This window comes from Haliaeetus albicilla, chromosome 26, assembly GCF_947461875.1.
Source record: "Haliaeetus albicilla chromosome 26, bHalAlb1.1, whole genome shotgun sequence".
Lineage (NCBI taxonomy): Eukaryota > Metazoa > Chordata > Aves > Accipitriformes > Accipitridae > Haliaeetus > Haliaeetus albicilla.
This window is the reverse complement of record NC_091508.1, coordinates 12,229,356-12,255,020: the sequence shown is the minus strand read 5'-3', so window position 1 is coordinate 12,255,020 and position 25,665 is coordinate 12,229,356. Positions and strand designations below refer to the sequence as shown.

The window sequence follows — 25,665 nt, the reverse complement described above, 5'->3', positions numbered from 1 at the left end:
AACAACAACAACAAAAAAAGCCCTTTTCTCATCATTTAAAATCAAGCCTTATCAGTATCTACCTTGTTTTTTTAAGACCGTCTTACATAAAATTCATGTTATTCCAGTGAAATCTTTCCATAAGTGAAACAGTAAATCCTCAATTATTTAAATACCAGGATCACCTAGAAGCAAGGCAGATTGAACAACCTACCTTTGCTTAATGGAGCTGTGCCAATTCAGTGCAGAAAAGGCGGCCCACATGAGCAGCAAATACAGCGACCCTCATGATCTTCAACTCCACAGCTCCTACATAAACACAGGGACCGCTGGGCTTGCTCTCTAACATGAAGCGGGGTTCAACACACTGGTCAGTGCAATTCTTCAAGGATAGGTGTGACAGCCACATAATACACAATCTCACAATAAACTTACAATCAGGAAGCTGCTTCTGAGCTAACTCAGGTGACACTACCTGTGGGTTTAACACCTGAAGTTAGATGTTTCTCAGAAACTTTTGCCCTTTGGTATATAACTGCAGACAAGTGTGCAGAAGCCAGGGATTTTGATAGTTTTCTATTAAGTACAAATGTAATGCACATTAGGGGATGCTAATTACACAGTATGTCTGCATAACAAACAAATCCAACAGCAGTACCAACGACCCAGTCAAACATGCACCTCAAAGTAATGTGTGACTTTCCTTCAGCTAAGTAATGTTCTTTCATTTATGAGTCCAGAAGTGCTGAGTAACTCTCTAAATTGGGAGGAGAAGATCTCATGGACGGGAGTGAGCAAGTGAATGAAACAAGCAAGGACTGGAGGTGTTCTAGCAGCTACGAAAATGGGAATACTTGAGGTTCTCCATGAAAGGATAGTGGAGCCGTTCCTATAGCAACAGAGACAGTTGCCAGGCTGCGGGAGATGGGTTCTGATGTATGGTACAAGTCATATGTAGTGAGGGATTTTAGACTAGAGACAACACTGATATTTTATACATATGCAATTTTTAATGAGTAAAGACAACGTGACTCCTTTGTTCTGGTGGAGAGCAGCTTTTTACACAAAATCAAAGAGAGAAATTACTGGGGTAAGAGTTGCAGGATAACTCATTACAACTTACTTCTAGTTTTGTATTAGGTGCTTCATCTTATGAATACAAAATCATTTTAAAAATCTGCTTGTTGCTGAACATTACAGCTTGATTGACTAATGCTCCTTTTAAAATCCCAACAGACTGCAGACTGCCTTTGCCCCGCTTCTGCTCTTTTACCATCCTCAATACTCAAGCAAACATTGCCTATGTCTGAAAGTCCTTTTGAGTCTTAAAAAACTTACCTGAACTTTAACACACAATTTTTTGTTAAAAACATCACCAATTCATCCTTAATACTATGTAAGGTAGAAAAGCCAACAACCTGTGAGTTACGGCCAGAGCCAACAGCTCTTAACAGGGCAGTTGGTTTCCAAACAGCCCGGTGACTAGTCACAAGCAGCAAGTTCTTTGACAAGCGATTCAAAAAAAGGAACTGGAAAGGCTGATTTCAGAGTGATTAAAGCCCAATTTGGGAGGGCAGGAGCTAGCCGTGGTGCTGAGGGGCCCCTCTGGCAGCTGTGGGGTATGGGGGTACAGGACCCCCCCACCCCCAGCAGTGGGGCACCCCGACACCCCCCCGTGAAGCTGTGGGTGTTTCCCCTCTGCCCCCCAGCCTGCACTGGTGCATAAATTCAGCCCAAGGGCACAGCCTCGGCGTTGTCCTGGAGAGGTTTGATGGGAGCAGAAGCACCTGCATGGGTCCTTCAATTTGTGCAAATACTCTCAGCAGAGTCAAGAAGCAGCTAGCAAACTCACTGGGGACTCCTAAGGGTTTGCAGCAACTAACAACTGGGCTGTTGCACACTTTGGTAGTCATCAGTACAAGACAGATATACCAATAAAATGTGTATACAAGACTATCGCGTAACATAGGCACCTGAGTGCTTAAACAGACCTTACCTGCAGACCAGAGCCTTGATCTGCTTCTCAAGTTGTCCATTGTTTTGCAAATGGTTTTAATTAAGAGCCAACACTCCTCAGATACATCGTTTCTCTCTCCTGCTGTTTTCAGACATCTCTACAAAAATGACAAGTAAGTAAAATATGGATGAAGCTTGTGTGAAAGAAGTGGCATGGAAAAACGTTCCCCAAGCCTGAAGTGAGAGGGAAGCAGGGCCTGAGATGGTATCAGAGAGCCTGGAATTTGGGCAGGCTCTGAAGAACAGAAGGAAATGAAAAGCAGGCCACAGAAGGAAATGAAAAGCTGGGGTACAAAGCAGTCTGCCCCAGTTTTGGTGAGCAGAAACCCATGCGGAGGACAACTCTTTCAACTCACAGTTTAAGAAGATACAAAGGAACGACAACATAGCTGAGCCACTGACACACTGATAAAATCTCATTCTGAAGCAGTGGAAGCAGCAGCACGTGCAGGTTTGCAATTTCTTTGTTAAACCAGGGGGGAAATGAGGCCAAGTCTGTTGTCCAAGGCACTCAGTCCAGCCAGTTGGGCTGAAAGAAAAACCCAGAATACTTGACTGGTCACTGAACCCTTCATTCCTTGCAAGCCTGACTGCTGCAGCATTCCCATTCTTTTGGGCAGTGTATTGTTGGAGCAAAGGTACTGAGGAACAGGACTATGTCATTCTGCTACTCACTGCCTATTTCCCTCTTTGTTGGATGACAATCTAGGCCTCTTTACTGCTAAAGAGATTTTAAAGCATGGAGGTGGTAGGCACCAGTTAGTATTTATATTCATTGCAGTGGCAAGGGCACACTGCAACACCAATGACCTTCCTTCAGGCTTCTTGGAAGCACCCATTGCCCCATTCTTCCACTTGGAAGATGGTGTAACTGGCTAACAAACTGGAAAACCCACCCTTCCTAAGGCTCACCATTGATCCAGAACTCACACGATCTCCAAACTGTATCACAGAAAGGCAGCAATAATTGTTTCATTACAGTAAATCAGGGTTGACATAAACTGTGTGTTTGACTTGTTGCAATTATTGGCTTTTTAGAAAGAACTTCTGAGCTTCACTGAAAAGTCAGTCATCTGCAGTCCCCTTGTACAGGGGCCAAAGGCTGCAGGGATTCCTCTAGCTAACAGGATAGTCAAGGACTAGAAACATCAAACCTCATACACACAGGCCAAACTGAAAGATCAGGCCAAGCAGGTCCTACAACAGGCCATGGGGTCATGGTCCAAAATTCCTGTGGCATCCAGAAGATACAGTGATCGTCCCCAGGTAGCAGTCAGGCCACAAGCAACTGCAAGTGGAAGTACCTCTGCTTAGACGCAGGGCTAGTAAAGGTGGATCTGAGGTCCTAGGTCTGGTGTCTGCAAATACCCCAGGACCCTAGTAGTTGCAGGGGTGCTTCCCACATCTCCATACACACTTGTCCCCAGCCAAAGCCCATAAATGCCGTCCTGCTGCAAAAGACAAGATGAAAAACAGATTCCCTTCTCTGCCTTTTGGCCGCTCTTCAAGGAACCTGCTTGTAAAAAGCCCTCTGTAATTATATGATTATTCATTAGAGATTAAACAGAGCCCACAGTGCTCCTTTGGAGTATGCCATGGGCTGGTAACAAATCTGGCTATGACCTACTGGACCAGATGTTTGTTGTTGCTACCCAGGCTTTGTTTCACAAGTCAGTAATGACTCTGGCCCAGTGACTCTGACATCTCGAATGAGGCTTCATGTGCAGTTCAGGGGAATAAACATCACCCGCAGACACATGTCTCTCTCTCCTCTCTCATTCACATCAGTGCTTCCTTCCTAAGCTCAGAAGAAGTCAAACAGATCTGGAACCAGAGAGGAAAATCGAAATAGAACTGCCAACAGAGCCAGAAGAGAGCAGATCTCAGCCTTCACAGAGGACTGGAAAATGGATTTTCAGAGTTAAAAAGAGGTACTGTAGAATCTGTCAGCACCTTCCATAGCCTCATATGAGTCAACAATCAATAAAAGACAAAGAACAGACGCTCTGAGACATATTTCTTCTGAGGATTTTTAATTGCTTCTACCTACAAATGTGGTTGGAAAAGTGGTAATATGAAACTTGCATTCTTAATCATCAGATTGCTTTGTATCAGATTGCCAATGAATCATCACTAGGATTTTATAAACAATTCACCACTTTTTAATTCTGTTAACCCTGATCAGACAACACAGCTGAGGCACAGCAAACTGATGCTATTCTGAGGGAAAAAAATAATATTAAAACTACAAGTAATAATAATTGTCTCCTGAGTTCTGTACTTTTTTTTCTATGACAATGGCACAAGAACCAGCAAGGGTTTAGCCTGGCCCAAGCTGGATGTCTGGTTACAGGAATTACCTTTCTTACTTCCTTGCCATAGAACTGACATTCGCAGAACCTGGAGAAGAAGGAGAGAAGGACACCGACACTCACATCTGGGCTGCTGCCTTTAATGCAGGCAGATGCAGAAGCTGTGGTCTAATACTGATGCTTTTCCTGTTTCCTGAGCACAGACCCTGCTGATCAGGAGCAGCAGCGACACGGACTCATCTCAGCATAGCAGTCTATAAACCCAGGTGAGATACCTTTGCCCCTTGTGCAGTTGTTTTGCAAGAAAAGGAAGCTGGTTTCACTGCATCCAGTTGTTCAGCTTTGCTGTTCTCATCAAACTCCCCTTGCAGGTCCAGCAGGCCAAAATCCACCCACACATATGGTTTAGCTGCTTTCTGTGAAGTTATCCTTCAAGCTGGACTGACCTCGTTATCTTTAGCATGGTCTCTACATGCTAATGTATACTCCTCTATTTGCTGATGGTCATTCTTGCGCTACAGAGGCTGGTATTAGCCAGGTTTAAAATCTGGTTCCCCTAGAAAGTAAGAACCTTTCCAACATCAGTGTCTCCTGCCAGAAAAATCTTATTATTAGGGGCTGACATATAAACCCAGCACAAAACTGGAGGCAGTCTGTAAGTGAATTCCCAGCACAGAAGATTGACAATAGGCAAGTACAAGCTGCTCACCACCCTCGTGAGCCCCAGGTCCCTAAACACACCAAGCTGAGCCCTGCTTTGCCCCCAGGCAGAGGCCACCAAGCTGTAAATGCAGAGGGAGCTTGGGCTTGAGCACACACAGCCACCCAACACCCCTCTCTCTGCCCAGCCAAGCCGCCAATGCTGGCCAGGCTGAAAGTCCTGCTTACCCTGGCCATAAAAGCACTGTGTGTCAGCCTCCCTCAGGAACCCGGCTGGAGGAAAGGGTTAAGGCACCTGCCCTCACCTAGATGGGAGAGATCTCTGCCATCCACACTGCCTGGTCTGCTGGGATCAGATAAGGGAGAAGAGACAGCAGCAGAGAAGACAACAGAGCTGAAGATGATGGCAGAAGTGCCAGGTGCCCCAGGGCAAGAAGCAGAGAAAAAAGCACCTGGGAAAGAGCAGTGAATGCAGAGGATATCCATGAATGGCAAAGTCTGGAGCAACCATAGAGCTGAAACCCTATCTGATGTGTCCTCAACAACAAGAGTGGCCTGAACTTGGGTAGAGTTGCCCTTAATCCGTGTTTTACACCCACCTGAGGCTCAGAGAAACTGACTTGCCTCTGGTTTTGATGCTGAGCCTGGCTTTGGTGGAGGGAGAGTGCTGGCAAGGATACCCACAGCATGTCTTTGGGTTCAGAGCCATGGGGATGGAGCTTGGATGGGTCCACTGGGCCCTGCTGGGCTTAGCCCTTATTAACATAACAGCCTGAAAGGGAAATAAAGGTGAGAAAGCAAGCTGGAGAATGCAGAGAGCTCTATGGCCACAGCGGAATCTATCAGAGCTGCAAAGACAATTGCAGAAATACTTACTCCTCCTGAAAAGCTGCTCCATCAAGACATCTCTCCAGAAAGACAGCTGGACTAATAATGCCATTTGTATGCCAGGACAGACTTGTTACTGCTGTACAAAAGCAAACATAAAGAAGCATCTGTGTGTCATCCATCAAAATGGCAATAAAGGCCAGAAACTCTCTAAATCACCCTGTGTTGTTCAGTCTCCTCTCTGGTTCTGGGAGAGACTCCAAGCACTTGGGTACAGGCTGTGGCACAGCTCCTGCCCCACACAGCCCTGCTTCTGGTCACCTCCAAACACCACCTCCCTTTGACTGAGACACAACCCCAGTCTACGAAGGTCTAAAATAGAATTTAGAGCAGCTAGAAATACCTTTATATATACCTACAGGCAAAATCTGTTGATCTCCATCATCAAATGGCTGAACTATTCTGAAAAAGGAATAAACAAGATTTTTCATGTCACTTCCATTTTCTGGGCTAGATACAATCTTCCAAAGTCAAAGCAAGACATTCATCTTGAGGGAAGCTGGATAAGGGGATCCTCGCTTACAAGGAAAGTCACATACCAAGACTCCCACCACCCACAACTCATCAGAATTAACCTAAAGGCGACTGTAAAGCCTGAACCATATAGCAACGCCACCAGAAAAATATCTTGGAGAGTGATAATTCAGTTTTATGCTGTGCAGCATCTGCTCCAGACTTTGTTAGATACTCCTTTTAAATGTCCATCTTCCCTCCAGCCATCTGCATCACAACCCATTGTTCCCAACCACTTTTCCAATGGATCCACTGCCCACAGCACTAAGGAGAACAGGGTGCTCTGCCAACAAGCAGATGCTTTTGAGCATTCAGACTTGTGAAGATGCATGACAATGCCTTCCAGTTGCTGGGTCCCCACCTCTTATTATGCTTTAAGTCACAGCCTAACAGAGCCCCAGCTGTGGCTTTTGTGGGACTATTTGGGAAGTAGTGTCAATGGGTTGGAAACCAGAAGTTGGCAACCTGTGCTCTCCAGGAGGATGATTTCGTGGCTATTTTTTCCCACCACTTTAGGTTTCATCCAGAGAAGTGCAGGAGTTGCAGGCTGTCAGAATCCAGCCCATTTTTTGAACAACAGGCTTCCTCTTATGGGTGGAAATTGGTGCAATAAAGTTTCTCACTGCACCCCTAATGATCCTACTGGGGCCACAGCACAACCAAAGGGATCTTCACAAGACAGACTTCTGAATACTGTCGTAAGAGCAGCTATACCCTACCCGCCAAGCTCCCCAGTTTCCTTGTTGTCCTCCCACTGCTTCAGAGCAAAGGAGGCATGAGAGATAAAATGTCTGAATCTTTGAGGCTTCTCCTAAGGGCACTGGGTGGATACACATGGCCCCATGTCAAAAGGCCAAGGTTTAAATGTTTAAATTGGATGGATGTCAGTGGGAAATCAGGCACCTAAGTAGTAGGTAAGTATGAAAATACCTTTTTATTTTGTAAGGTAAAAACGCTCATGTTGTTTTTCAGCATGTTCCAGCCAAGCGGGACCTGGGTAGATGTCACCAAGGCACTGAAACAGCATTAGCAAGAACCATGCCAGCGTCTTCTTTCCAAGTGCTAGGTTGTGGTGTGGCACTGCAGGCAAGGAGTGTGCTGCTGTCCTACCGCTCCTCTTTTCTTTCCTCCTGGAGAAATCCACTGAGCAACACCCCTGGTGAGCTGCAGGAGATTTTTCAAGGTCAGGCACATCTCACAACGCATCTGAACTGATGCACCAGGTCAGCAAACTAGTGCTAGTCAGCGATAGGCTGTGCCCTTCCCCCAAAAAGAGCAGTAAACCAAACAGAGGTGTCATCGCAGCCTCAGGGACCTCCAGGGAAGCAGGAACAGACTTGCTGAACCACAGACAAAGCCAGGATGGTCAGGACTCCCAACAGGACAACCAGGGTGATGGTCACATCATACCCTGGTTTGACCTCCCACTCACACCAGATGAAGGTGCACATTGGGAACTAATACCTACCATACAGTTTTGCACTTCTCCACAGCAGAAGTCTCATCAGATACATTTACCTGCTTCCACCGCACATTGCCCCAGTAGCCAACCTTTGAAATCATAGCAAGAACAATTTGGTGGGTCTCCAGGCATTCCGGTAGTAAGGAGAAAGATGAGGAAGGCTGTTTTCTCTAGGACTGACTGCCTCTGTCCCTTCCCAGGGAAGCTGCCCCAGCAGTCCTTCTTCCATCGTCTGGTGATGAACAGGTACAGCAGAGGAGACAGCAAAGGACACATCATATGAAAACACCATGGATGCTTCTCTGCAGTCCTGTGCCTGCTGAAATTATTAAGGTCCATGAAGGAAGGAAGGGCAGGACAGACGGTCACTTGTAAGCCTGATGCCCTGCTCCTTGCTTTGGCCAAAAATCAAGCTTTACTTGAGGCAGCACAGCAGCCTGAGACATGAAAGTAGAAGAACAAAAGGGGATTGATATCTGCTTCTAGCATTTCAGGTTAAAAACACGAAGGGCCCAAGCATTCTAGCCGAGTTTAAGGCATGGGAGATGACTGTAAAGCATCATTTCCTCTGTGCAAGGCTATACCAAGGCCTGCCCAGCATTGAAAGGTGAAAGCTGGTCCCTGGCAACTGCTGACAGCTCTCCATCTGCAATGAACTGGCAAGTCCACCAGCAAGGCAGAGCCGCATCGCCTAAGAAGCAGTGAGAGAGCTGGCAACCATGACCAGTTCACCCCTCCCAGCAGAGAAGACTCCAGCAGGCAGAGCTGGTCTGCTGGGACCTGTGCTCCAGAGCCAGACACACAGGGACCACAGGGTGAAGTTCAGGACAACCCAACTTTTGCATGCACCTCTGCAAGAAGACAAGGTAGATGTGAAGGCAATGCGTCTTCCCAAACCCAGCAACTTCAGTTCAGCACAGGTCTTGGCAGAATACATCCTGCACCCTTCCCCCCCACGTGGAACTCACTGCTGGAATCCTCTTTTGGTTTGGAGGAGAAACCTCTAAGCTATCCCTCATACCTGGTCTCTCTTTTCATTCAATGCCTAAGCCATAGCCACTTCTGAGGTTGGACTAACACCTTTCTTTGCCGTGTTGGTTAAGAAATTCCACTGCTTTGGATTGCAGTTAAATGCACAGAAGCTGGGAAAAAAATTATTTCCTCTGGATTTCAGCCATTTCCTTTCTTAAAGTGCTTGCAAGAGAGTCAAGATAATAAATCCCCAATATCCCGGAGCTGGAATTTCAGCCCAACCCATCACCTTCCTTTGGGAACTGATATTCTCATACACCAAGAAAGTCTCCAGCATCACACTCCCAACAGAGCAGATACCCAGACCAGCAGGGTGAACTGAAACCAGGCTCCTGAACCAAACATGCCCCTGCTTTCAGCAGGAAGCATTCTAATCAGCACTGCACATGCACATTAACTAATTCATTTATCTTTGAAGTTAAACCTATGGCAGGTTTCCTTTACACTGTTGCATAGAGAGAAGACCAAGAATCACCTAAAACCCAAATAGTTCCCAGCAAAATAGAGAGGACTCACATTTGCTGAGGGGTATCCAGGGGGTCTTCATATTCTTTCTGGCCAAGGCGATTTGTTTGGTCTCCTTTTATCTTGGTCCACAAAGAGCTATCCTACATCAAATCAATATATCAAGTGGAATCTGGCTGTGTTTTGAAATGATGCTAGGCATGCTTTGGGTGTCAGGTAGTTTGGCAGTAAATATTTCACTACAGTAATCGTCTTTTCCACAAATTTTATATAAGACCTCGTTCCTCTGCTAGCACAGGCCTCAGTAACTGGCTGTTTCCATCAACTATTGCAGTTACAGTGCTCTATCAATCTTCTGACATAGCTCAATCCAAATGATTTGTTTCAAAGCTCAACATAAAATTTCAGTTAAATGTAACCATCCAAAAAGCCTGAAGAACCTCTCTGGGCTATTAGTTACTCTGATCTCTCAGGAAAACCACAGAGAGGATCAGATTGCTCAAGCTAATTAGAATTAATTGTAAAAATTCACTCCCCAGTCAGGCACGGCAGGTTTGGAGAGAATACCCATTTTTTCATATCACAGGTATCGCACCCCTGTTGTAAAGACAAACTGTGACGCAAGTGTAAATAGGGAGCGATTCTAGCGCTCTGTGCCGTGCCGAAAGGGAAGGGATTTCAAGCAGCAGCCTGTTAGGGGCAGGAGGCGGGGAGCCGGGGTGCACTACCCTCTAGTGTGCACCCACAGCAGCGCACGCTGCACAGCATCTCGGCTGGCATCACTTACACAGGGCTACGCACAGAGGCACCATAAAAAAAATAATTAAAAAACCCAATTCTCTTACACAGTCCAGCTGTACTTTGTAGTTGTGCCGCGGGGTAGTACCATCCGATACAACAGCATCTGGAGGAGTAGAAAAGAGTGAGCTCCTCCGAGCAGGAACCCCAGAGGAGAACCCAGACATGTTCTGGCCCTGGACCAGGCGGAAAGAGAGCATCCTGCAGGCAGCTGCAGCCAGCTCCTGCTTCAGGTTCTGCAGAATTTTACACAAACAGGAATCTGTGTAATTTCTGGCACTGGAGTGAAACCATTCTCATCTCCAAGAGTGGAAACAGACCAAGATGTTCACTACTAAAGTGCTGTTTTCTGAAGTCTCTCCTCTTATCACATCTTTGTGCAGAAGGCAGGCCAGGAGAGCACGGACTGGCAGCTACTTCCACTCTCTGCTACCCACCAATTTCCCCTCCTCAGCTGAAGCAGCCACCAGCACAGGTAATGGCCAGTTTGTGCTCTAGGATTCAATTTCTTTGTGGATCTAAAAACCTGGAAAAAAATCACCAGCACATATCTCAGTTCTGTGGGTACAGGCTGAAACACACAAGGTTTTTCTACCAAGTAGTAAATCACACAGTCAACCTGGATTAAAAGAAGCTTGTGCTGCAGGAGAGTACCAAGTCAGCATGCAGTATAAGGGAAACCTTTAGCGACAGAGAATCCCCAACACAAACCTAAAATAACCTTTGAGTCTGAGAAGGGCATGGCCCTGAGTAGGTTCATTGTGAAAGGTTCACCAGAAGCGTGGGTTGTTATTTTGTGGAAGTTACCATGACAGTTTAAACGGTTTAAAAACAAAACTTTGCAAGAAAGACCTGATTGTTATACCAGCTTCCTGTTTCCAACGAGTCCGATGCCAGAAGTGCCGAGAGCCTGCCAAAGGCAATACTGATCCCAGGAGCTGGAGTGGAGATGAGGTGCACAAAGGTACTGTGGACTAGAGGACAGTGCCCTTGTCTCATACACAAACCTAACCCACCTTCCCAGGTCTCCTACAAGATATGACAAGTCCCTGCATAAAAGGAGAAATAAAGCACCAAGGTGATGAAGAGAGCTGACACTCACTTTCCTCATGCAGCACTTGAGAACTCAGGAGGAAGAAAACCACACAAAGAGGGGGTCAGCAGTTTGGGGAGGGATTTCTACCTCTACCTAACTAGTGCTTGTTTCTTTTTTTTGTTTTGGACACAACTTTAGGAAACAATAAAGTCTCATCAGTATGACTTGGTGCTGGGAGTGCTCAAGTCCCAGGAGACAAGGCTTGATGGGGAAAAAAACCCCAAACCATCATATCCAGAAACATGACAGACAAGAAAGTGACAGGGCATGGCCAGCATGGATGGGTAAATTCCAAGGGTTAATTGCACCTGACAAACCTAATAACCTTCTACGAAGAGATGCCCGGCTTGGTGGATGCGGGGAGTGCAGTGGGTAGCTTACCTTGATTTTAAACAGCTTTTGGCACAACTGTCTGAAGAATCCATATAGCCAAATCATTTTGATACAGTTCAGATAGCTGCATGGAAAACTGGCGGGACACCAGGCTCAGAGGGTTGTGATCAACAGCACAAAGTCCAACTGGCAGCCCGTTACTCATGGCATTCCTCAGGGGTCATTAATGGGGCTAGTACTGTTTAATACCTCTATTTACAACCTGAAGACAGAACACACCCTCAGCAAGTTTGCAAATGGTACCAAGTTGTAGGCATGGCTGCCACACTGGGCAAGGCTGCTGTTCAGAGGGCCCCCCTCAACAGGCTGGAGAAATGGCCTGACAGAAACCTCATGAAACTCAACAACGGTAGATACAAAGTCCTGCTCTTGAGCAACCTCACCTAGGCTGGTCCTGCTCTGAGCCAGGGGGTGGACCACAGACCCTCAGAGGTGCCTTCCTACCCAAATTACTCTGAGATTTGGACTAATTCATGTAGGCAGCTCTCTGCTTACAGGGGACCGGCAAGATTGTTTTCAGGCATATTGTACCTGCTGAAATCAGTGTAGTCCGTTGTAAACTCACACAACTCATTCTTCTCCCATGCCCATCTTCCTGCACACTCTACCTGAGGCTTACACTGAGGCGGCAATAAAAGCAGAACAGGAATTAACTGTAATAGTACAGACAGTGACACAAATAAGCCATGAAGAACAGGCTATTTTTTCAAAGACAGAATTTCACTCCACCTACACTCAAACCCTATTGTCATTGGGGAATACGCTAGTCTTGGTTTTTTGCACTGGCTCCAGGACTCATTTCAAGCTACTCCTTTGGAGAAAAGTGCAGAGAAAAGGGGAGAGAATGATTCAATTTCTGGCCTTCTTTGTATGAGCTTAGCTGAGAAGATGGCTGTTAACTGCTTCTTGGTCTAGTGACAGTGGTGGACATCTCTGACTAATGCAGCACGTCTTACCACATACCAAAAGAGCAAGAACCTCAAATGGGAAATTGTATCAGTGGAGCTTATCTCCTCTGACACTTCCTTCTCTTTAGCATCATCTCCAAAGACCCAAACTAGCAGCCAAAGAAAGCAATGGTTAGCCTTCAGGAGTTCACGCTATCTGCTCAACCACAACGGAGTTACACACTCATTGATCAGTTCTTAAGGTAGAGTTTAAAAATACAAGATGCCAAGCTTAAAAATATGCATTTTCTTTTTGAAAAAAAATGTACAGTCAAATTTTAAGTGGATCTACAAGACACTCAGCTATCTTTAAGAAAAGTAAACCTTTGCAATGCACTGCAGAGTTTTCTAACCAGCAAGAGCCAGTGAGTTGGGTAAACTGCAGTGTTTCCTGAAAGAGCTTCAGTGGCTTTTTTTTTTTGTTTCCACCCTGTAGGCAGAGACACTTGAAAGGCAGTACAGTGCCTTCACGCTGCAGAGCACTAGGTTAGTTCTTCTCCTGTCTGACTCTTGCACTACAGACATAGCTCAGCGCGAGGCTGGTGTGGGCACAGTAGGCAAGGGCAGTTCCATGGAGGGAGTCTCAGTCACTTCAGCTGGACTTGGCTTGCGAAGCTCCAGTTTCTCAGTGAGTTGGTTATAAAGCTCCTTCACAGCTTCCCCACTCTGCAGAATGAGAATTAGGGAGGGGAAAAACAGAAGTGTCATACTTCATTCTAGCTGCTACTAGCTAGAACGCTAAGTATGCAATTACCCTGTGTGTTTTAATACAAACCAACACAGAAAGAGGAAGTTACAAGGTTAACTTCAGACACAACTTGGTACATTTGGAAAGTAGAGCTCATGTTCCATTAAGCAACATCTGGAGAGGCAGATGCTTTCATTTGCAATTGATTTTCCCTTTCTCATGCCTCCCTTCTTACCTGCTTGGTGGGTTCCAAAGCCTTCTGGAGAGACTCTAATTTGGCAGGCGCCACTTTGTGATGCAGATGAAGCAACAGTCTTAGCACATGTCTGTGTACGTTCTCCTTTCTGCAAAAAGCAATTTTTGAAGCAGAGTAACTGATATAAACAAACACCATCTTGAGAACAAGAAAGCTACAGCAACAGTACCAGAATAATTCACACACCCACAGACTGGCAGCTTTGTTGTAATTTTCCAAAACACCTGACAACTATAGCCTGTGTACTGCAAAGTGCTAACCCTGCCTTAAGACTTTCAAGCAATTCGTGTAATTATTCAACAGGAACAGACTAACTGTAGCAACCATGAGGAAGGAGGGGAGATTTTAAGCACAGACTGTAGCACATGGCAGCAGCTGGTCTCTGTTGGACAGGCCATATGCACATGCAAGAGGATGTTTGTCCCTCTGTATGTGTGGAGGAAGTGGTAACAGCAGCGGCACCTGCTGCTATGCCTGAACAGCAGTTCTAGTCACTTTTGGGGAAGCCTCCTGGAGGTTAGATCTGGTCTCCAGGCCACCAGTTGAACCACACTGACTTAACAGAATTAACAGATACAAACAGATTTTCTGCATGCAGCTGATACTGCAAAGAGCTGTATCTTAGCTCTTCATGTTCAGAGCTACTGCAAAGCATGAAGGATATTGTCTTTTGCAACTCCAACTTATGAATAATGAATTACAGTTTAGGTAATAGTTCATAATCAACAATTTTGCTGATAAAAACTTGATTACAAAATATAAGCCTTAAAGAAAAACAGCATCAGGCTAATATTTCCACTATATGTGAAAAGTTTGCTGTACTATTAAACTACAATTCAAAGCAGTATAACCTCTCTCAGGTATCCTGTACACTCACTTTCCTCACTTTCCCCTAAGGAAAATCACATTTACCTTGAGCAGGCAGTGAGAAAGAAGCCATCAAAGAGACTGGTGCAGAACTCCTCGAGTGCAAATTCATCACCCAGCAGTGTGAGGTTACCAGTAAGCAGATGCAGAAAAATATCACTGAAGGCCAAGTCACTGAATGTCTCAACTATACAACATGAAAAGGAAATAGACTGAGACTGACAAGGATGTGCCAAAACCTCACTACACAGCAGATGTTCCTGCTGAAAACTTTGCAGTAAAATTTCCTTTTAAAACAGGTAGCCCAGGCATGTCGCTTTGATCTTTCAGACATAAAAGATTAGGAGCAGAGGGGTGAGAAGAATATGTAGAAAGCCCATGTGTCCACCATGGCTGAAGTCACAGAGTAGTTTGCTCCTGCCAAAATCACAAAGTCCCCTGCTATCCTTCTCCCTCCATCATCCTCTGTTCATGGCCACATCCACCTCCTTGTACTCCTCAGACCCCATAGTGAGCAGATACAAATCACTGACCAGTGGAAAATTCACCCATGTAAATGAGCTGACAGTTCAGCAAAGGGTTCAAAGAACACCAGAGCTGGGGTGAGGGAGTGGGAAATGAACCCCTGCCACAATTACTGGGAGCTGCAATTCCTAAGATTGCTTCAGAGCTCTCAAGCAACTTACCCCAGAGAAGTCAGTGAGAAAGGTAATCCCAGGAAAAAATTTAAGGCTGTGTTCGGTCCTGTTTTGTTACAGATATTTTTACCACACAAAGCCAGGTCGCAAGAACTTCTGGCCACCTGCAATTACTATGAGCAGCAGCAGAACTAAGCCACCTGCTCTTTCATCTTTCAGATTCATTCCAAACAGTTCTCAGCTAATGTCATTGTTAATACAGCCTTCAATCTAAGGAACTACTGACCTTCAGCCACTATCCCTAAATTCTTGGATCAGCAGAAAAGTATCCTAATTGCAGACAAAAACAAACACTTCTGCAGGGCCTTACAACTAAGCCACCAGAACAGCCAAAGGCAGAACATTACATCTTTGACTCTGAAATCACTTTCACTCCAGGTTTACTTGCCTCCTAGGTGTCCAGTACAAGGCAAACAGCTGTAGAATAGAACACAAGACAAACACTTACCTAGTGCTGGCAGGAGCCTAAGGAAAGCATTCTTGTTCCTCTGTTTAGTGATGTGAAGGATGTAATACAGCCCAATCTCACAAGCTATTCTGTTCTCCTGCAAGAATCTGTTATGGCAGAAGCAAAGTTTCTTAATTGATAAAGCTAGAACAGATTTTTTTTATTTTTTTTTTTTTTTAAAGAGGGTTTAAAGTACCATTGGATAGCAATCAAGCAGTTACAGCAGAGGCTAACCTCAAACCCACTGAAGAGCAGCTACTCAGTGACTGGTAGATGATCATCACTATGTTCATTACCATTGTCCAGAAAAATTTACCATTCAGCAAACATCGCGCTGTCTCACAATCAAACAGTTGGATTTGATTGTGAACATTTATAATAGTATTAATGATAAAAGTGCTCATTCAAAACAGGTTTTAGAAGGCCAAATACTCAAAATGATACAAAGTCCAATACTGTTTTGGTTTAGTTTCCCAAACGTCAAATATCAACACTGTCATAGAGGAGAGTACAACTACCAGGATACGGTACTCCAGATTCTGGCATACAGACAAGAATTGTGCTGGAAATTAGTGCAAGATCTGAACACAACATAGCACATAGTGGTTTTATTTATCTTTTGGACGTCCCTGAAGTGATAGGTTATGAACAGAGAATGAGTATCTGTGTAACAAAAATGCCAACTTTACGATTTACAATAGCACTCTTCAGAACCAGGCATGGGCACTCGTCTAGCTGCACCTGAGTATCACTCAAACACTCATCATTCACTGCTTGGGAAGGTACACAAGCAGCATATTTGAAAGCAGTAATACCAAATACTTCCATATTCAATCTGCCAAAAGACTGGTCATTAAAAGAAATATTATTTTTTGTCTATAAATTGTATTTGAGGAATCATGGTGGAAACCTGTTCTGCTAAAGGAACAGTTCTGGCTTGATTAACCAGGACTGTCTTACTCCAAGAAAGTCTTCATTTTACCACATACAGTGTTTTTTCCTGTCAGTGTTGGCTGGCTCCTTGATGTTTTACTTTGGTAACAAGACTGGTTCAAAGGTGGTAAGGCAGATTACGTACTTGGTGAAAGCTTCAGGAATGGTGCTGGGGTAGGGAATTGGCCCCTTCTCCTCTGAGGGCAGTTTCTGATCCACATTGTATGTGTGGTCATCCACCACAAAAGACATCAGCATAGGTAAGAACTTCGTGATCAACTCAGCTTCCTTAGAGCGATGGAAGAACAGAGGAAAAAGAACAATGCTTTCATCAATCAGTTCATGCCACCTAATGGTCCCAGAGTGCTGTAACAAATACTGAGGCAGTATTATGAGCCCCATCCTATGCTTAGGAAAACAAGCTTTCAGACATCTAGCTCCAGTCAAAATTCTTGAACAAGTCACTTCCCCATGTTCCACTGGTAATTAAGAAAACTGTATTTCACCTCATCTACAGAAATACTCCTGCTCAAATTCTTTCTTTGGACAACTTCGTAGCATTTCTTCTGAGAGACCTTTTCCAATTCCACAATTCCAGCTGTGTAGAAGTTCCCAGGAACAATGAGCAACCAGTGCAGAATTTAATAGAGGTACAGTCTGATTTTAAAACAGTAAGAGCCAGGCATTCATGTAAATAAAAAAGCAGGTGTATGAAGCTTTACAGCATGTCCATTTGAGCTGCTGCTCTGTGACCACTTACATGTTTTTCTAAGAAAGCTATGATGAGAGGTATGCGGAGTGAAGGTTAAATCAGGGATGCAATAAAATAATAAACAAGTCTAAGTTTGTTTAATTAAATATGTTAAATTCTAAACATCAAAATGGCTCACCATTTTTGGTTCCTTGAAGACTTGACTGTCGATCATGTCCCAGGCCCCCTGTCCCAAAGACAGCATCCTAAGGAGCAGCAGCAGATCTGGGCTTTCCTCGAATTTTAAGGGGAGGAGAAAAACAGCTATTTTGATCTTCCACAAGTTGTACATATAGATACTTATTTGGAAGTAGTGGTTTACATTCAAAACTCTCCTGGACTGCTGGAGGCATTCAGTTCTCCGCTTTAATTGACAACTGATTCCTCAAATGGGAATCAAGTAACAGACACACCTGAGAGTTTGCGGTTTTTTGTAACGTTTTATAATGCACCAAGAAGTATGCAGCCAATCTGATCACGACATCATTTTTAAATGTGTCCAGCCAAATTAGTATACTGAAATATAATGCGTGACAGGACAAATCAATTCATCTCAGCAGAAGTAAGAAAGAGAAAGCGTGTGTAAGAATGACAATGTTTTTTTGTTTATATTATGCCCTGAAACCAAAATAACTTTCAGTCTGAAACTGTAATGAAGAAGTAACTCAATCCAACAATAAAATTTAACAACTCAGGGTTAAAACCAGCAAATGCCTCACACTGTTCAGACACCTGCAAGGCTACCCTCCTTTAACATTTAAGCACCTCCTGCAGACACTGCTTGCAGGAACTATTATATTGCAGCCAACAGACCAGAAAAATGTAAACAAATCCATCGCATTTACCGTGGCAGGGAAAAAAGGCTGCTGCTGTTAGGCAAACTGATGAAAGGACAAAGCAGGGAGGCATATATTCTATATATGATTTTATATATGCATAGCTCTTAGGATAGAATGAGCCATGCAGACAATTCACTGTCAATTCGGAGAGCTCCGAAATGCCCGTCTCCAAACACTGCTCCTGCAGAGCTCTAAGATATGTGCTACAAATGGATAGGCAGTATCACGTTTCACTTATTTCAATTTACACATGCATTTGAGAACTTAATTGTGCTTCTTCTACAGTGCCAGCCCTTTGCTGATGAATGCTATTCAATTAAGACTATAGTTCAGATTAGGTACACAAGCTGCGACACTCACCCTGGGTAAGGTGTCCTGCCCAACCAGGTCTTGCAGGTGCCTTATGGTACTCAAGGCTAAGGTGTTAATGGCAAAGGGATCACACAAGATCATTGATAAGTCCCTGAGAAATAAAAATCAAATACGTGTCATAAGTAACAAACAACCCTACTGTACAGTTCCATATCTAGCTGTAGGACACCAGCGTGTTTCACTAGAGTAAGATGTTAGAGCATATTCTTTGTTGTAACCCTGTCAACTATCAGATGTAACATCAAAGTAGTGTGTACATATGTACACTATATTTTTATAAGCACACACACACTGCTATGTTTTAAGAAGAGAGGTAGACGCAGGACAAGTACTGTAACAATACCCTTACTACGATAATGTAAAGTCTGAATTTCTGTCTTTTGTCCACCTGATGAACCTTCTCCTGCCTTGTAAAAACACTGTGACTGTTATTTCTTTGACTTGAAAGAGCCTGTTATCTGAAACAATTACTAAAGGTCTTCTGCACTGAAATCAAGCAGGTGTCCCATAGTCAGTTACCAGGCCACAAGGGAGACGCAAGGGTGGTAATTTAAGCAGTACAAGCTACATCATCAGAACATGTCTGGCTATGCCCTAGTGCATTAAAGCTCACGGATGTACTGGATTTGACCACACAGAAGAGCTACTGGCTCCTAGCTGGCTCTAGCGAAGAATTAACACCTACAATATCTGCCAGATGTTGTGATTGCCAGGAACCCATTTTCAGTTTCTCAATAAACAGCCCAAGTGCCTTACCCCAACACTTGTTCTTGTCCTTTCTTCACTCCATCCAGAAACCCTTGCAATTCCCGAGCTCTCTTGTTGTCCACAAACTTCTCCCGAATGCAAGCATCAAGGCACCAGGTGAACTGTTATAAAAAAGGAGAAAGCTTTATGAACCACAGCAACTCCATAAACCAGCAATAAAATAGACAATGTCAGAGAAAACAGGCTCAAATAACCTCCAAATATCTGGAATTATAACATTTTATTAATATACTTAGGTATGGTAGCAAGCTGGCCACAAATACAGAGGAGGTCAGAAATATGAACATTCCAAAAGGAAGTCAGAGATACCAATGCAAGCTAACCTGGTGTCACTTTCTCCCCTCCCAAGAAAGGCATTCCCTGGCAGTTAAGGAAGAGGCATGTATAAAACATACCGCTGCACAGCAGAAGTGATCAATGTGGATTTACACAAGTAGGAGGCTGACAAAGGAGGAGCATCACTTAGCAATAATAATATGGGATATTTTAGCCATTGCAATACCACTCCCACCCTGTAAGAAAGGGGTATTAACAGTGGAGGTGCTTCTGCTTTAGAGTTGTATTATCAAAATGGAAAGAGACAGTTAAGTAAATGTTTTACCTGACCTAAAATTAAGGGCTTTTTTCCTCTTTCAGAACATATATTTTCATATATTTTCCCCCAGTATTTCAGCTGTCAAAAAAAACCAAGTTGCTGAATTTTCTGAAATGCTTTCATTGTGGCTTCCTTTCCTTGCAGCAGTCATTGCACTTTGCAGTGGCAAAATGAGGTTGCTGTAAATGATATGTGACTTGAACAAGAATTGCCCTTTTTTATTCAGTCACTGTCTGTATACTGATTTGGGGACTCCTGATCAGAAGACGTTAAAAAACATGCAGTAACATCATTACTCTAGAACATATTCTCTATAAGCTGAATACACATAAAACTTAGAAAAACTAATTAAGGAAAAAGCTTTGTTCTAGATCAGAGTGATGCTGACCACAAAGGACCAGTAAGAAGATCCTGGTGTGACTTTAACAACACATCTGTCACCCCCCAATATTTTAATAATGTTTTCTTATAATTCAAGATCCAAAGTATTTAATATTACACACACAGTTTACTGACAGATGGAGAATATCACACCAGGTGCAACAGGGAGGGAAGCAAGATTTGATTAAGAACCTGGGGCTAGCTAATGTTTTTTATTATTTTTTTGCAGCATCCTCATAGGTCAGATTAGACATTTTTAACACTGCATAAGTACCATAAATTTGAATGATTTATGGGTTATGAAATGAAAGCAAGCTGCTGGTTAACCAAGATGAAATTTTCACCTGAGGTTCCAAGGAATATAAGATGACTTTTGGGTTCAAGGTCTGAACTCTCTTCACAGAGAGGAGTCATCTTCTCTGGGCTGAAGTCCTGCAGGGCAGCAGGTATGCACAGGAGCGGGCGAAACAGAAAATTCTGCAGTAATAGTCCTATCTGTCCCACATGATTAATACCTTATGACAGGGGTCAACGGTGCAGATTTCACTGATTTCCAGGTCATGCAGCGACATCAGGAGCTCTGCCCGAAGCGTGCAGTAATGAACATTCCTTGTCCGAAGGAACAAGGTTCTCAGAAACTGCAACACCATATCATAGAGCTTCACATTCTTCCCAATCATCTGGGTCAGCTTCTGAACCACCTAAACTCAAAATGGAAAAAATGTGTACTCAGTACCAAGAGAGAGTGTTATTTCACACACACACAAAACGTAAATTAATTCTTTTACATGATTTATCAAGATTGAAACATCCACATTGATGTGAGTTCCTGAAAAGGAACTATTTATACCAAGATTTCCAAGAGCATTTGTTCAACAGATGTTTACCAAATCTTTAATAGCCATAAAGAAAGAATAAAGAATGTCCAGAAAAGGCTCTCTCGCAAAATGAAATTGAAGCATTTGTAAAATCAGGTGCTCAGCTATGTAAAACAAGTAAGAAGCAGTACACCTGTTATTGATGAATATAATTTACAATTACTGCAACATGAACAAAACTCACTTTTCTCTGGAAGCCTTTCTGTATTTCTATCTACCTTCAGGCTACAGGCATGAGAATGAAGGTCAAGTCTTGTACTGGTTTTGGCTGGGACAGAGTTGAATTTCTTCACAGCAGTTTGTATGGGGCTGTTTTGGACTTGTGCTGAAAACAGTGTTGATAATACACTGATGTTTTAGTTACTGCTGAGCAGTGCTTAACATAGTATGAAGGGCTCCTCACACTGCCCCGCCAGCAAGTAGTTTGGAGGTGCACACGAAGTGGCGAGGGGACGCAGCCGGGACAGCTGACCCCAACTGACCAAAGGTATATTCCAGACCATAAGGTGTTGTGCTCGGCAATAAAACTGGAAATGGAGGTTGGTGGGGGAGCCCGCTACTTGGGGACTGGCTGGGCATCGGTTGGTTGGTGGTGAGCAATTGTTTCATTTGCATCACTTGTTTTTCTTGGGTTTTATTTTCCTCTCTCTTTGTCGCTGTTTTCCTTACAGATTTTTTCTTTACATTTCTTTTTAATTATTAAACTGTTTTTATCTCGAACCATGAGTTTCTTTCTTTTACCCTTCCAATTCTCCCACCCATCCCACCAGGGGGAAGTTAGCAAGCAGATGTGTGGTGCCTACTTGCCGGCCGGGGTTAAACCATAAGTCTGCAGTGTAAACTTGAGGTAAGTTGCACCACAGCACTTACACTAAATGGGCTTTTGAAAGCAAAACAGACCCAAACCAAACCCCCCATGTAGCAGAAGTGCTACCCTCCCTGAAATTAAAGCTTTATACTGCCTTATCACTGCAATTCCTTAGCATTCTTGATAGCAAGGTCCTTACAGGAACTCTGATATTTCCCTTTTGGAGAAAATGCCCCCTGAGGTAAAGCAACACATTATAGCTGAACCACTGTAACAGCTTGCTGTTGCCAAGAAGAGGAGAGACCCACTCCTCCTAATGCCTATGCCACTGTTCCCTCCCACATCAAGCCTGCCTGTGTGATCCAGCCCATCTCCTCGCAATGGCTTTGGTGCCAGCTGATCTATTCTTTGAGCAGATCCAGCTCCCTGTCTTGGAAAACTACTTACTGGTTTTATTTGCCAGAGTTTCTGTAGCAATTACTGAGCTGAATCAGCTCATGGAAGGGTCTGATAATCTCCAGAGCTACAGGGAGGGAGGGAGGGGAGAAGCAGCACCTGCCCTTCCTGTGCCTGAGTGTTGGATCAGCTCAGCCACTTCATGTAATTCCATTCAAAGAGCAACTTTTCTGAATGCCAGCTTAGGTACAACTTTCAATGTCCTTCTCCATGTTCAAAAAAAAAAAAAAAAAACCCCAACAACAAAAAAAAAACCAAAGCTTTTTTAGACTATGTCCTGCTAAAAAAAAAAAGTCCCAAGAAAAGAAATTTAAGATATTCAAACTGATTTGATAGACACTCATCCTTCAGAACAGATGAGGGGTATTAAAGCCAGACTGAGCAATAAAGGAAAAATTTGGCCTTGCTATTTTTTTTAAAAGCTCATAAACAGTTTAGAACATTAATCAATTATTACACAGCACTGAGTAACTATTAAAATAATTCCTGCTGCTTTCATCAAGCTATGTAGGAGAAAACAGCCTGGTAGTTCTCACAAATACCTTGTCTAGCCAAACAACTTTAGTAGTGAAGTTGGGTGGGTGAAATGGACATTCTGTTATTTGATGAGGTTGACTGAAAGCTGATGAATTCCATTCACAAGCATGTTGTAAGAGGTTTCCTTGTCCTTACCTCTCCTTGACGTCTTGTTTTGGGAGACGGACTGAAGAAATTGTGCAAGACAGAAATATCATTGCTGAAGAGAGTATTTTCTTTCTCCAGGATATATTGCTTCAGCAGTGGAGATACCTCATCACCAAACAGAGCCTGGTTATCCTGCCAAATCTGGCGCTTCACCTCCACTGCACATGCTTTATATAAATCCTTATCAGCCATTACTAACTTCAGCTTCTTTTCAGGGACCTGTGATCAACAAAGCAGTTACCAAAGTGCAAAGCAGCTTACCTGGCTGACTGTCCAAGTAACAAGTAACTGACTACAGAAGACGTCTAAATCATAATCTCAGGCAGTCTGGTAATTTACACAACAGCAATTAAACAACAGGCAGTATCACAGACTCATCTTTTGTCTTCCCTACTCCTGTAACAGTAAGCCAGTCCTAAGACACTTAAGACTTCCTTTAAACCTACAATGCCAAGATTTGGGGTGATGCTTCAAAACTCAGTAACTTATAAAAGTTCTAGTAGCAGTTTTTAATCCATTACCTTTAAATACAATATGATGCTTTTAATAAGGCTACTCCTAGAGGGTTTTGTTTCACAGAACTGAATCTCACTCCTTTCTACTTCTAGTTGCATTCTTCAAATCTTATTTTCCACTTGTCACAGATTTTTAAATCAGCTGTGGAAAAACCCACCTATCAGCAACTTGACTACTTTTCAGGAAGATGCATGTATTGAATAAAACAGGGAAATAGTCTCATCTGATTATGAAAACGTAAAACATTTTTTGACTTAGTCTACTAAGTTGTTACCAGATACAGGAATGCAGTAAATCTTCAGTCACTGAACGACAAACTTGCAGAAAGTCTGCAGATGGAGCAGGCAGCCCAGCCGACAGCACAGCTAAGAGAAGCTATACAACAGAGAGGTAATGGAACAGGCCAACTGGCAAAGCGGTTTTACCTTGGGCAAGTGCTTCATGACACACATTACCACAGGCTGTATGGAAGGCATCTTGACCAGGGAAAAGCTCTTCTCTAGGAGATCTTCCAGCTTCTTGTATCTGAAAACACGTAAGAGCAAGAGACCACCGTGTTACAGAAAAAGACCACAATGGCTCATCTCAAAGCCACCGGGACTTGATCCCCCAGCAACCCAACTCTCCTTTGCAGAAGTCACTCGTCCACTCTAGTTTTCACACAAGATTCCCAGCTCACTCCAAATAACCAGCAAGACTGCACACAAACCTCTCCTCAACTTTCCCTTCCAAAGCGATGGCAGAGACCCTCTCCAGCAGCTTCTCCCTCAGTTCGTCGAAAACCGACTGGTGGAACTCCAGCCGGGGGGTGCCGTGCAGGTCCAGGAAGGGCAGGGCCGACTGCAGCGAGGGCAGGAGCACTCCATTTTCTGTCTGCCGACACAAACACCGGACAGGGACGGAGGCGGGAGGTTAGCCGGCTCCGCTAGCCAGCAGACGACAGCAGGGACCGCTAAAGCCATGCTGGTCAAAGCATAAAAAGAGGGGAAAACCCCACAAAACACAGGCGCCGCTTCGGGCCTTCTCGTGCTCCCCACCACGCCACAGCCCCGGCCCCTCCGTGGCGACCCGCCTCACCTGGAACTGCTCGATGGCCTTCAGCGGCTCCGTGCAGTTGGTCAGCGTCTCCTTCAGGTCCTCGCCGTTGGCCACCCCCAGCTCCTGCAGCCCCGCATACATGGCGGCCTGGCCGGGCCCCGCCGGGCCCGCTCCCGCCACAGCTTCCCCTCCCCGCCCCACCCCCCCCCTCCCGCCGCGCTCCACGGGCCGCCCCGCTCTCCGGTCCCCCAGCCCAGCGCGGTCCGGCGCCTTTCCCCGCCCCGCGGAACCCGCTCCGCCGCACAAAGGTTCCGCCGCTACTGCCGCGGGGCGCCCGGGCTTCGCGCACCGCCCCCGCCGGCGCCGGCGCCGGCACCGGGGCCGCAGCACCCGCCGTGCCGGGGAGCGCGCCGCGGCTGCCGGCTGAGCGCTGGGGGAGGCGGCCGGGCCCCAGGGCGCGCTGCTCCCGTCGACACCGATACGGGAGCACGGCAGCAAGTAGCGGGGTGCCTGCGGCTGCGTGAGGCGACCCCCCCGGCGGGGCGGCCGCCGCTGCTCGGCTGAGGCCTGGCGGACGGCGGTGAAAACGAGAAATGCAACCAAAAACAGCCTCACAAAGGAGAAGTGGCCTTTCCCCGTCACGGTTTGACCTTTGCAGGCCCGTACGTCAAAATAGCTGCTACAGAGCAGGGGAAAACAATCCTGATTTGTCCTTCATGAGGTCTGCAGCCAGGCGCCAGGACTGTATCGAGCTGCATCGGTCCAACCCATCGCAGAAACCCCTTTGGCATCTGCCCACCTGTTAGTATAATTATTGAGGCAAAACCTATGTGATTTAGAGCCCCCCAAACCGCTTGGGTCTGTCGACAGACCCCCACGAAACCCGACGTCCGGATGACAGAACAGACGCGCTCCGCTATTCCCAGCCCTGAGCTGCTGCAATGTCCTCAGGTCCGGCATTTCCCCATTTCCCCTCTCCGTGTCCCAGCTGCAGGAGCAACCCCTGCATGGTTTGAGGTGCACGCTGCTCTGCCAGCGGGTGGTTTCTGCGGGAGCGAAGCAGGACTGGCCTGACCACGGCAGGATCTGGCAGCTCCTCCGTAGCTGCCAGATATCCTTAGGCGCTCA

The 25,665-nt window shown here is 45.0% G+C and overlaps 1 protein-coding gene and 1 long non-coding RNA gene across 2 annotated transcripts; one reads left to right on the top strand and one right to left on the bottom strand.

The window, feature by feature from the left end:
• Positions 1-3,810: 3,810 nt before the first annotated feature.
• On the top strand, positions 3,811-7,447 carry LOC138682081 (uncharacterized). The gene is made up of 3 exons (XR_011322301.1): positions 3,811-3,926; positions 4,511-4,573; positions 7,341-7,447. It is a non-coding gene; the product is annotated as an uncharacterized lncRNA (long non-coding RNA).
• A 5,346-nt stretch (positions 7,448-12,793) lies between these two features.
• On the bottom strand, positions 12,794-24,747 carry NELFB (negative elongation factor complex member B). The gene is made up of 13 exons (XM_069771426.1): positions 24,577-24,747; positions 24,209-24,372; positions 23,925-24,024; positions 22,972-23,202; positions 20,673-20,858; positions 19,170-19,282; positions 18,402-18,504; positions 17,342-17,437; positions 16,597-16,739; positions 15,519-15,625; positions 14,418-14,559; positions 13,485-13,593; positions 12,794-13,227 (listed from the first exon to the last, which is right to left on the bottom strand). Exons 1-13 carry the CDS (start codon positions 24,676-24,678, stop codon positions 13,090-13,092), a joined length of 1,734 nt encoding a protein of 577 aa, XP_069627527.1. The 5' UTR covers positions 24,679-24,747; the 3' UTR covers positions 12,794-13,089.
• Between the last annotated feature and the right edge of the window lie 918 nt (positions 24,748-25,665).

Coding starts and splice junctions, on each gene's coding strand:
- NELFB (XM_069771426.1), bottom strand. CDS start 24,678: ATGTATGCGGGGCTGCAGGAGCTGGGGGTGGCCAACGGCGAGGACCTG. Junction 18,505..19,169: donor GGACAAGAACAAGTGTTGGG/GTAAGGCACTTG, acceptor TTTATTTCTCAG/GGACTTATCAATGATCTTGT. Junction 15,626..16,596: donor ATTCCTGAAGCTTTCACCAA/GTACGTAATCTG, acceptor CTGCCATAACAG/ATTCTTGCAGGAGAACAGAA.